This window comes from Pristiophorus japonicus, chromosome 3 (assembly GCF_044704955.1).
Source record: "Pristiophorus japonicus isolate sPriJap1 chromosome 3, sPriJap1.hap1, whole genome shotgun sequence".
Classification (NCBI taxonomy): Eukaryota; Metazoa; Chordata; class Chondrichthyes; family Pristiophoridae; genus Pristiophorus; species Pristiophorus japonicus.
Window position 1 is genome coordinate 166,109,871 of NC_091979.1, and position 12,590 is coordinate 166,122,460.

General features: G+C 44.2%; 1 protein-coding gene across 8 annotated transcripts in view; it reads left to right on the top strand.

Moving 5' to 3' along the window:
• Positions 1–12,590, top strand: part of LOC139260001 (protein unc-80 homolog) — a 501,022-nt gene that overhangs the window by 147,982 nt on the left and 340,450 nt on the right. For all 8 annotated transcript variants that reach the window (XM_070876044.1, XM_070876038.1, XM_070876039.1 and 5 more), the window contains 2 exons: positions 3,476–3,574; positions 8,027–8,235. In XM_070876044.1, the coding sequence (XP_070732145.1) occupies positions 3,476–3,574; positions 8,027–8,235 (308 nt within the window). The remainder of the gene's footprint in view (positions 1–3,475; positions 3,575–8,026; positions 8,236–12,590) is intronic.

A 12,590-nucleotide genomic window follows, 5' to 3' on the forward strand; every position in this document is an offset into this window, starting at 1 on the left:
TTGAACATTATATTAGACAACTGGTTTAACGATTCATGCGGTTGCTCTGGCTGGACCACATAAAGCACTACCCCGTCCTGCTCCCCTCGGCCAAAATTGCTCACTGTTCCAGGATCATCCTGGAATGCAAAGATAACCTCCTCATTACAAACCATCTTCTTAAATCTCTCTCCCCTGCCTCCTCCACCCTCACTTCCAACAACAAGTGCGAGGAGCTCATGGACTTCTGAGACCAGTCGATCAGCTGCCTTTGCCGCTTCCCTCCTGCTAGTCCACCGGGCCAAACTTTTCCTGCCCCTTTCTCCAACCTGCATCTTTCTCTACTTTGTCTCCATCTCCCCATATGCCTTCTGTGAGCGCATCTTGTCCATGGGACCCACCTCCTACTCCCTCGAGCCTATTCCCACCAAACTGCTGACTACCTATATTCCTTTCCTGGCTTCTATGTTAGCTGATCTTGTTAACAGTTCCCTCTCCTCAGTTACTGTCTCCCTCCTCTTCAAATCTGCTGTCATCACCCCTCTCCTCAAAAAACCCATTCTTGCCCTTTCTGTCCTTGCAAACTAGCGCCGCATCTCCAATCTCCCTTTCCTCTCAAGTCCTTGAACGTATTGTCGCCTCCAAAATCCGTCCCCATCTTTCCCGTAACTCCATGTTTGAATCATTCCAATCGGATTTCCACCCGTGCCATTGTTCAGAAATGGCTCTCATCAAAGTCACAAATGAAATCTTATGTGATTGTGACTATTGTAAGCTATTCCGTCTCCTCCTTCTTGACCTGTCTGCAGCCTTTGACACGATTGACCATACTATCCTACTCTGATGTCTCTCCTCCATCGTCCAGCTGGGTGAAACTGCCCTTTCCTGATTCCATTTTTATCTATCTAGTTTTAGCCAGAGAATCACCGGCAGTGGCTTCTGTTCCTGCTCCCACACCGTTACCTCTGGTGTCCCCCAAGGATCTATCCTTGGCCCCCTCCTATTTCTCTACTCCATGGTGTTTCTCGATTACATCATCTGTAAGCACAAAGTCAGGTTTCACATGTACGCTAATGACACCTATCTCTACCTCACAACCTGCTCTGTCGACCCCTCCATTGTCTCAGATTTGCACACTGCTTGTCCGATATTCACTACTGGATGAGCAGAAATTTCCTCCAATTAAATATTGGGAAGACCGAAGCCAATGTCTTCGATCCCCGCAACAAACCCCACCCCCTTGCCACCAACTGCAATCCTCTTTCTGGCACTTATCTGAGGCTGAAGCAGACCTTTCGCAACCTTGGTGACGTATTTGACACTGATACCAGCTTCCGACTACATATCCGATCACACCTCCACTCCATCACCAAGGCTGCCTGCTTCCACCTCTGTCGCATTGCCCCACTCCACCCCTGCCTCAGCTCAACTGGTACTGAAAGCTTTTGTTACCTCTAGACTTGACTATTCCAATGCTCTCCTGCCCAGCCTCCATTTTACACAAACTTGAACTCATCCAAACCCTGCTGCCCATATCCTTACTCACACCAAGTCCCGATCACTCATCACCCATTTGCTCGCTGACCTACATTGACTCCCAGTCCAGCAACACCTCAATTTTAAAAATGTCATCCTTATTTTCAAATCTCCCCCCATGGCCTCACCCCTTCCCATCTCTGTAACCTCACCAGCTCTGCAAGCCTTTGAGATCTCTGCGCTCTTCCACTTCTGTCCTCTTGGGAGTCTATGATTTAAATCACTTCACCATTGGTAGCCATGTCTTCAGCTGCCTAGGCCCTAAGTTTTGGAATTCCCTCCCTAAACCTTCCCATCTCTCTACCTCCTCCTTTAAAATGCTCCTTAAAATGTACCTTTCTGTCCAAGCTGTGGCCTAACCAAAGTATTATACAATTTAAGCATAACCTCCCTGCTCTTGTATTCTATGCCTCAGCCAATAAAGGCAAGCATTCCATATGCCTTCTTAACCACCTTATCCACCTGGCCTGCAACTTTCAGGGATCTGTGGACTCCCAAGGTCCCTTTGTTCATGTACACTATTAAGTGGCCTACCACTTAATGTGTATACCCTTTCCTTATTAGCCCTCCCAAAGTGCATCACCTCATACTTCTCTGAATTAAATTCCATTTGCCACTGCTCTGCCCACCTGACCAGTAGATTGATATCTTCTTGCAGCCCATGACTTTCCTCTTCATTATCAACCACACAGCAAATTTTAGTGTCATACTCCCTATGTTCAAATCTAAATCGTTGATACGTATCACAAAAAGCAAGGGACCCAGTACTCATCTAAGTCATAGAACAACAACAAGTTATATTTATATAGCGCCTTTAATGTAATAATTTCCAAGGCACTTCACAGAAGCGTTTTTTTTTTAAGTCATTGATATAGATTGTAAATAGCTGAGGCCCAAGCGCTGATCCTTGTAGTACCTCACTAGTTACAGCATGTCAACCCAAAAATTATCCATTTATTTTTACTCTCTGTTTTCTGCCCATTAACCAATCCTCACTCCCCACTAATAGATTAACCCCAATCCCATGAGCCCTAATTTTGTATAACAACCTCTCGTGTGGCAACTTGTCAAATGCTCTTTGACAATCCAAATACATTACATTCACTACTCCCATATGGCTTGGCTCTAATGCTTATGCAAATCAGGGGTCTAACACCCTATGCAGGACCTTTTTGTGAAATTCGATTGCAACAGATCGCAGGTGCACAGCAGACAAACCATTGGTCCCTAAAGGGACTGCTGGAGGCTGTCATCTAAAAGGTAAGTTTCAAGCTTTTGTTAATTTCCTTAATGTGGAGCCAGCAGGAGCAGGAGCACTCACATTACAATGTCAGTTTGCTGTCGGTCACAGCTTGCCCCCATCCCAATTACGCCCACCCCCCGCGGGGCCCTCGGTTAGCATCTAGGCCGTCTAAATTCACTCCTCTGCCATGAGCAGCAAGCTGTCTTGGGACACGCAGGCGCTCATAGCTTGCCTGTAGTATCGTAACCAGTTTGCTATGGTCCTGCCTTCAGCCTCATTAGTTGCGTGTAGCGTGTGCTACAGCAGGATTGCATCCTGATTTAGGGCGATCTATTCCTGTGTTTATAGAAAAACATGGATAAAAGGGTCTGTTCCCGTTTATTCATTAAAAACAAGTCAATAAATATTTTTATGAATATATTTTCTTCAATATTAACGGTATTCCACCTAGACTTTCCTTCCCCTTTAACAATCAATTGTCAGTCAAAGCCATCTTTTAAAATATGATAGCCTGTTAATCAATTAGCTGAAGTTTCAGATAGATTATATCACATTGTATTTCACAACTTGCATTTTGATTATAGATAGAACATTAAAAAATAAAATTATACCTTATAGGTATAATTTCCACAAACTTTAGTCTATAAACAGAAAAGTGAATGGTTGGAAACTTGGTTTTGTATTTTTGAGTAGTAATTTGAATTTGGTTGATTGCAGAGGTGAAGGAGGATCAACCACTGATAAAGCACAGGCCTCAGCGGCGCCGGAAGAATGCCGTAGTCTTGTTTCCAGTCGTCCTCCTCAGACCCCAGAACAGTGAGTGACAGGAAATTGTTTAAAATGTTCCTTCATTATCCTTCACATATCAAAGCAGTATACCAAATGTGTATCAAAGGGAGAATGTCTCTTTGAGATATTTCTATTGGGAAACATCCCAAGACGCTTCACAGGGGTATCATGAGATTAACAATTTGCCACCGAGCAGCATTAGGAGAAATTAGGGCAGGTGACCAAAAGCTTGGTCAAAGAAGTATGTTTTAAGGAGCGTGTTGAAGGAGGAAAGAGAGGTAGAGAGGCAAAGAGGTTTAGGCAGGGAATTCCAGAGCTTAGGGCCTAGGCAACAGAAGGCATGGCCACCAATGGTTGAGCATTTATAATCAGGGATGCTCAGGAGGGCAAAATTAGAGGAATGCAAGCATCTCGGTGTGGGGGGGGGGGAGGGGTGGGGGGGTTTGTAGGGCTGGAGGAGATTACAGAGGGATTTGAAAATAAGGATGAGAATTTTGAAATTGAGGCGTTGCTTAACCGGAAGTCAATGTAGGTCAGTGAGCACGGTGGCGATGGGTGAACGGGACTTGGTGTGAGTTAGGACACGGGCAGCCGAGTTTTGGATCACCTCTAGTTTACGTAGGATAGAATGTGGGAGGCCAGCCAGGAGTGCGTTGGAATAGTCAAATCTAGAGATAACAAAGGCATGGATGAGGGCTTCAGCAGTGGATGAGCTGAGGCAAGGGTGGAGACGGGCGATGTTCTGGAGGTGGAGGTCTTAGTTATGCTGCAGATATGTGGTCGAAAACTAATTTCATTGTCAAGTATGACACCTAGGTTGCGAACAGTGTGGTTCAGCCTCAGACAGAAGTTAGGGAGAGGGATGGAGTCAGTGGCTAGTGAATAGGATCTGTGGTGGGACCGAAAACAATGGCTTCGGTCTTCCCAATATTTAATTGGAGAAAATTTCTGCTCATCCAGAACTGGATTTCGGACAAGCAGACTGACAATTTGGAGACCATGGAGGGGTCGAGAGAAGTGGTAATGAGGTAGAGCTGGGTGTCTTCAGCATACATGTGGAAACTGACACTGTGTTTTCAGATGATGTCGCCAAGGGGCACCATGTAGAGGAGAACTAGGAGGGGGCCAAGGATAGAACCTTGGGGAACACTAGAGATAACGATGCGGGGGTGAGAAGAGAAGCTGTTGCTTGTGAATCTCTGGCTACGATTAGATAGATGGGAATGGAACCAGGCAAGTGCAGTCCCACACAGCTGGAGAGACGTTGGAGAAGGTTAGAGTGGTCAACCGTGTCAAAAGCTGCAGACTAGTCAAATAGAACGAGGAGTGATAGTTTGTCTTTGTCATAGTTTCGGTACTGTGGTTGGCGCGGAAACCAGATTGGAGGGATTCAAACCTGGAATTGCGGGAAAGATGGGCATGGATTTGGGAGGCGCCAACACGTTCAAGGACTTTGGAGAGGAAAGGGAGGTTGGAGTTATTGCAGTTACATTCTCTTCCTATTTTGAGCCAACCTATCTTTTCGGAATTTCTTGTACCCTTTCATCTGCACTTCAGAACCATTACTATGACCAACCAAGTTTCAGAGAATATTTAAATTCTCCATGGAAGCATATGGCTGCATTCCAACATCTTGTTCATACTATTTCTAGTATAAACATTAAAAAATTTCAAAGAGTAACAAAAGTGACGCATAAATTCCTTTAAAATTAAAAAGAAGTCCCGAGGTGCTTTACAGATAGGTGTGTAGAAAAATGGTGCCGAGTCATGAAAGGAAAGATTAGGAAAGGAAACTGAAAACTTAGTCGAAGAGATGGATCTAGAGGTTTATTAAAGAGATAGAGACATAGAGAGATTTAGGGAGAGCAGTCCAGACAATAGGAACCAAGTGGTTGTACTGCCAATGGTCGAGCAAATGGGATTGGGGGGGTGTTATGTTCAGAATAACTCCACAAGACTGTATGCTGTAAGCTCAAACTGTTGTGACCTTGGTCTCTTTAATGTAACTCCAGAGTGAAGAAGCAGCATGGTAGTCTTGCCTGGGGTGTGCAGGTGACCCTTGGGTTTCCCACAGATGCATCCCATGGTGCAAGTCTTACACACTAGTAAAGTTTACATACATAACAGGGGGAGGGGTTGCACAAGAGGCTGGTTTTGAAGAAAATTTGGGGGAGATGAGGTACAATTCCACAGGAAGTTTTGGAGAAAGTGTGTTGCAAGACCCTGCAGGTATTTGAAGCTGAGGACAAGGATTTTAAATTTGAGGCAATGTAGATTAAGGAAGGCAGGGATGGTGTGCACTAGGATACATGCAATAGAATTTTGGATAAGTTGGAGTTTATGGAGAGTGGAAGATGGGAGGCTAGTAACACGAGTATTAGAGTAGTTGAGGGTGCTGAAGACATGTATAATGTCTCAGCAACTGAAGGACTGAGGAAGTTGTAGAGCATGACAATGTTGTGAAGGTGGAAGTAAACAGGTTTTATGATAGAGAGGATATGGGTCCAAAGCTCAACACTTGGTTGAATAATTGGAACAGCAAATGTTGGCCCAGGACCCTGCATTGCTATGTATAGCGAGCTTGTGCAGCATGCAGCACAGCAGTCCAACACAGGAGACTCTTTGTGGGGCATATTGTAGGGTACCCCCCCTCCCCCCGATCTGTCGAGATATCTGAATCTCTGCATCAGCATCCCTATGGTATGCTCAATAATGATCCAGGTGGTCCCCTGGCTTTGATTATAATTGTATTGCTCAGTCTGGTGGGGTTGCAGAGGGGTGACATGAGCCGTGTGTATATGAGGTATTTCTTGTCCCCTAGCAGCTAACCTGCCACATTCTAGAAGGGTTTAACATTGAAATGGTAGACTATCACAGGATAAATGCATTGTGACTGCTGCTTGGGTGCCTTGCACAAACCTGTATGATCCTGTTTCTGTGATTAGACAATACCTGGACTTTAATGGAGTGGTATCCTTTTATATTCACGAATGCTGCCAAGTAGTGTTTTGATGCCCTGGTGGCAACATGTGTGCAGTCAATGATGCCCTGGCTGTGAGGGAAGCCAGTCACTGTAAGTGAGAAAGAAGTGATCCAGAAGCTGAAACTGTTCTGGCAATCCAAATAGCACAAAGATCATGCGATGCAGTTCCTGCAGGTGACTGCCTTTTTAAAAACTGCTTCATTGGTTCTGAGAGCTCAACCCTACGAGGTTTTAGTGGCAGGTGAGATTTCTTAAATTTTGGGTTAAAATGGCATTGGGGTCCGCATTGCATCATGGGACCCCCACCTGCCTGGGCCAATTCCGAAAACTGCATGGTTAAACTGACGGCAGATGGGAACGCAGCGTTAAGTACCCTACTATTTTAATCTCCTGTTGGCCCTGTTCCCATTGTGTGGGCAAGGTTAAAATTTGGCCTTAAAGTCTAGAAATTACAGTATTCACTGTTATTGTAAATACTTAACATGCTGATATTAAATTTCTCTTGCTGTTATTTTAAGAGATGTTAACACCATTGTGGGAGTACCAGCACCACCAGGATTTCTGTGGTTCAAGGAAAAGGCCAACCACCACCTTCTCTCTGGGCAACTAGGAATGAGCAATAAATGTGGTCGTGCCAACGATTCCCACATCCCAAGAACAAAAAAAATATTTTTTTCTTTTGTCCAGTGACATCGTTCACAATTTCCAGGCTTATATTTCAACCTCTAATTATACCTGAGTTTGATAAGTGGACCATGGGTTCCATTGTGTGGCTATTGATGGTCTTTATTTAACTGTGATCTTCAGAAAGTAGACAGTTTTTATGTCTCCTGAGGGACCTGAACTCTTAGTAAAATGAGTGAACAACAGTGTATTTTGCAGTTACCACTCAGAGAGAGTATTTTGTGGGTGGATGGATGGGCTCAAAGGCCTTTAAACCTAATATGTGATTAGTTCATTACATTTTCAAAACGTTTCCTTTGGAAGCATCTGTAAGAATTCCTTATATTTTCACCAAAAAACGGTTTTAATTTATCAGTAAATCAGTATTTTCAGTTTGGTAGCACATTCCTTAATGCAGGTCAGGGTTCAGACCTAAGGATCAATGCATCCTTTAGCAGGATTGTTGGTTTGAAATTCTTTGGTTTGTGGAGGATATAGATGGAAGATATGTTACCTGTCTTTGTAGGATTTTACTACTGTTTGAATAATGTTATCTTTGAAACACTCACCCTATCATCTCCTATGTCACATCAGGATAGTCATACTTATGTTTTTACATATTGAAAGTAAATATGTAATATAAGAGTTATTTAAAGTTCAGATGTCAAACATTCAAGTGTATTTTAGGACTGAGCTTTTTACATGCAATGCACCGTGGAAAAATAAAAGGCACTGACATTTGAATGTACTGTTCTCTTGCGTGACTTTAAATGTAATGGATTTAATGAAGTTTTTGTGAACAGGATATTGTCTCTTTTTGTAAATTAACACAGTGAAGAACAAATTCCAGGAGCTCTTTTGGGTCGAAAAGACTTTTGGCGCAAAATGTTTAAATCACAAAGCGCTGCAAGTGACACAAGCAGCCAATCCGAGCAAGACACTTCTGAATGCACAACAGCTCATTCTGGAACCACCACAGACAGACGCTCACGGTCACGATCCAGAAGAATCTCCCTGAGGAAGAAACTCAAACTTCCCATAGGTAAGTTCTCTGTTACGTAATGAAAAATAATGTTCAGTTCTGTTACAAACATATTATATAAACCTATATATGTCTATAAAGCAGACATAATGGGCCTGAAATCGCCTCCCCATGGGCACCTACAAGGTGCACATGCGCCCATGGGGTCCCCCGCAAGTTCCGGGTTTAGGTATGCGAAACGCATGTGCCACACCCAGCACTTGCGATCTGTCAAAAATTCTTTTGACAGATCGCATGCATCCGAAACTAAAGGGCCTCCACGGGCGGAGAGTTGGGCTATTTGCCCAACTCATGCCCAGCGAATGTCCTTCAAATTCTTACGACTGATAAAAGCAGACGTAAGGCCTGCTTTTATCAGTGTAAGACTTTTAAAGTGCAGAAAAATACTTAAAAAAAAAAAAATTTTAACATTTAAAATCCTGTTAAATAAGATGAATTTATTTTTAGACCCTTTAAAATATGTAAATTTATTTTTCAAACAATTACATTTTTGTTTTAAATAATTAATTACATTCCATTTTGATTAATTTGAATTGTGTGATTTTTTTCTAAAAAGTTATTTTCAGTGTTTCTGGGCTAGAATTTCCATAAAATCTGCCACCGCCTGATTGCCGCCCAAAAAACCGCGAAGATTATTAAATTTACGCCAGTGAAAAATTGCACAATAAAAGGAACATATTCCGCCCAGCGGGAAAAATGGATCTTGCATGCAGATTCTCGGCAGAAAATGCGATCCTGGGCAAATTGGACGGTTCTTAATCAAATTGGGTGGTACTTACTCAAATTTAGTCCAGGGCTGCGGGTTGGGCTGAGGGAGGGTGGAAAACACAAAATATATTTTTTCCAAAAAATAAAAAAACATTCTCAGGACTCTTTTCCACTTAATCGCCATAAAATAATTTTAAAAGAATAATGAAAAACACTTTAACTTAACTTTTTTTTGCAGGGCTTCATATCTACTGCCCAGCTCTGGCTGGTTTCTCGTGGGCGTTTTTTTCTACTCACCTACGGGTCACCGCTGAGACCAAACTTTGGTGGTAGCGGTTTTTTTCGGCGATGCAGGCCGGCGGTCCGCTCCCCAGCGGTATTTCAAAACTGTCGGCGGAACTCTTTGTGGAAAACTAGCAATACCGCCGAAAAACCCGGCGAAAATGGTGTGGAAATTCTAGCCCTCTGTGTTTTGGGGGGTATTCCCATTCTTACTTATGGTGGTTCTGTACATACGGAATTATCATAAGTATAAATGGTGATCTCCCTACTCTGATAGATTGGGCCGGCCACACGTGATCACATTGATGCGTACGAAATCTATACGCTCCTGGGATACGTGTGCCCCTATGAAGGCCTTCGCATAAAGAACCAGGACTGCAAGTCTCCGAACCTCCGGGACCACCAGGTACTTTCGTAGAATCTTTTGCGATTGGATGCATCCACCCGCTGGAAGCCTCCGACCGCAATTTCTGGGCCAATGAATATTGATTTGGAAGAAAATCCATGGTATTAAAATTCAGCTAGAAAAGGCAGATTTCTATTAAAAGATAAGTTTTAAATAAAATAATTCCCCACCTTGTGTGTTTTATATCTTGTAGTGCAGTTAACCATATTTCAAATATCTGAAGGAATTTCTAATATTTCCTTATAACTTAAATTATATCTGGAATCACTTTGTTTTTGCGCAGCTGTGTACTCTCTCAAAGGCAATATAATCATCTCTGATTGGGTTGCCAGAACTACACAGTACTCTAGTTGGGGTCTTATCATTAAAAAAGCAATGGGAAAGGTTCTTGAGGATTAAGCCACATGTTTGCTTGTTTTGTTATGCAGGACTCTGTGGTGTATGTAGACACCTTTAGTAATGACTCCACGAGGCAGTGTATGGTACTTAAACTGTGCAGACCTGCAGTCCTTTATTAACAGCTCCTGAGTGCTGACAACAAGCTGTGTGTTCCTTTTTATATTGGGTTACCTGCCGTGTACAGGCAACCCCTGGGTCTCCAGCAACAGCACCCTTTAGTGTACCGGCAAGGTGTGTACAGTACAAGGGTACATTCAATGTTGCATACAGTGTTACAGACATCACGCAGTGAACAGGCATGCCAACACAACAATACTCCCCCCTGAGCATTTTTCATATCCTAGTTGTCATGACCAGGGGAGGTGATCAGTGGTGGGCTATGGGAGGGTTGAGGGTTGTGTGGTTGCCAGGTGTGACCCCTGTGCTTGAGGCTGGCCTCGTACGTTTCCCCTCCCTCACACACAAACCAGGTGGGTGTCACTGAGGTGGGATCCCTCGGGGAGGTAGCCACGGCAGCAGTGGGTGGGGTGTATACACTGTGATGTGGGTAGTTGTGGGGTGGTGGGCAGGGCCATAAGACTGGGTGGGCTCCTTGTCCACCGATGGAGATGAAGGTCAGGTCACCCTAGGGTTTGCCAGGGAAGCTGGAGGGTATTGGCCTCATGCTTCTGGTGTTGGCCCTGGTGGCCAGGGGCTGTAGGGCTGGGCTGGTGCAGGTTGCAGATGTCCACTTCCATCATCCACGGAGAACTTCTGGTGGAGCAGGTAAAGATTCCATACTCTTCTCCCAGGGTTAGAGCAGCTTCATCTTCATCTGTGTCGGAGCCCCGGTGATTAGCCAACTCACCAGAGACACAGTGAGTACAGCCTTTTCTGCACATTCTCTGAAGGTGCCCTTTTTCTTTGCAGCCTTTGCATGCATAGTCTTTGTAGCGGCACTGGTAGGTCCTGTGGCTTCCTCCACAGCACCAGCACGGGGCCATCCGGTTTGCCCCATGTGGCGGACTCAGGGTTGCGGGACTCGGGGCAGCATTTCTGCCTTTAGAAGTGTCCATGCGGTGCACTGCGCTCGCTGGTTTAGAGTCCTGGGTCAGTATTCGCCTGGAGTCGCTGGCCAAAACCATGTAGGCCTGGCTCACTTGAATTGCTTTCTGCAGGGTGACCGTGATGTCAGCCGAGAGCAATTTGTGTTGGAGGCCTTCATGGCCAATTCTGATGACAAATATGTCCCTTAGTGCTTCATTAAGGTGGTCGCCAAACTCACACAATGTAGCTAGTCTTCTTAAGTGTGCGGCATACTTGGCAATTTCTTGGGCCTCAGGTCACCGGTAAGTGTAGAACCGGTGCCTGGCTGTGAGGTTGCTTTCTTTCGGTTTTAGTTGTTCCTGTATGATTGTTACAAGTTCCTCATAGCTCTTGGTGGTTGTCTTCTCCGGGGCTAGTAAGTCCCTGATGAGACCGTAGATGGTGGGCCCACAACTGCTAAGCAGGATGGCCCTGCGTTTGTTCGGTAGTGTGGCCGGTGTGTCCCCGTCCAGGTCGTTGGCTATAAAGAAGTGTTCCAATCTTTCCACAAAAGCGTCCCAATCTTCCCCCTCTATAAATTGCTGAAAGTTGCTGAGGTTAGACATGTTGAGCGTGTAGTTCGTGATCCCGTATTCCCGTCGCCAGTTGTGGTGTATGTAGGCACCTTTAGTAATGACTCCATGAGGCAGTGTATGGTACTTAAACTGTGCAGACCTGCAGTCCTTTATTAGCAGCTCCTGAGTGCTGACAACAAGCTGTGTGTTCCTTTTTATATTGGGTTATCTGCCGTGTGCAGGCAACCCCTAGGTCTCCAGCAACAGCACCCTCTAGTGTACCGGCAAGGTGTGTACAGTACAAGGGTACATTCAATGTTGCATACATTGTTACAGACATCACACAGTGAATAGGCATGCCTACACAACAGACTCAATTTTCATAAACTAGCCTTGATGGGAAGCAATGGGCGGTTCAATTTATCATGGTAGTGAGGATAATCTCATAATCCGCATGTAAAAATCTCACTTGACTTATTCTTACAAGTGAGGGTAAACTCTGTATCCCGCAGTTCACACTGCATTCAACTTGCACCGAAGGTGAAAGAGAATATCCATAACTGATAGTAGTATTACAATTAAACTTGCCTTTAATTATCTGTTAGCACTTGCATGCTGGTCTGTGGCAGTTAAGCTTCTTTACAATTTCACTGTGGCTTCTCCATGATCAGAATGGTTTTAGGACAATATAAAGAAAATTTCATTGGATATTTATTATCAAGACTGGAGTTAGTTATGAGTACTGGCTGTCATTTTTTTAATGGCTGTTCCTCAGCTATTGAGAAGTGAAGTTCATTCATGGAATAGCTGATAGAGTAAAATGGATTAAAAAGTAACTGATATTTTGGTAGCAGAGCAAAGGAAACTATTCATTCAGGTAAAAATAGTAATGCAAGAATGCACATTTCTTTCCGCATCTGGAAAGAAATACAGGATAACCACTTGGGGGTGACCCTCCAACAAGGCTTGGATCTGCATCA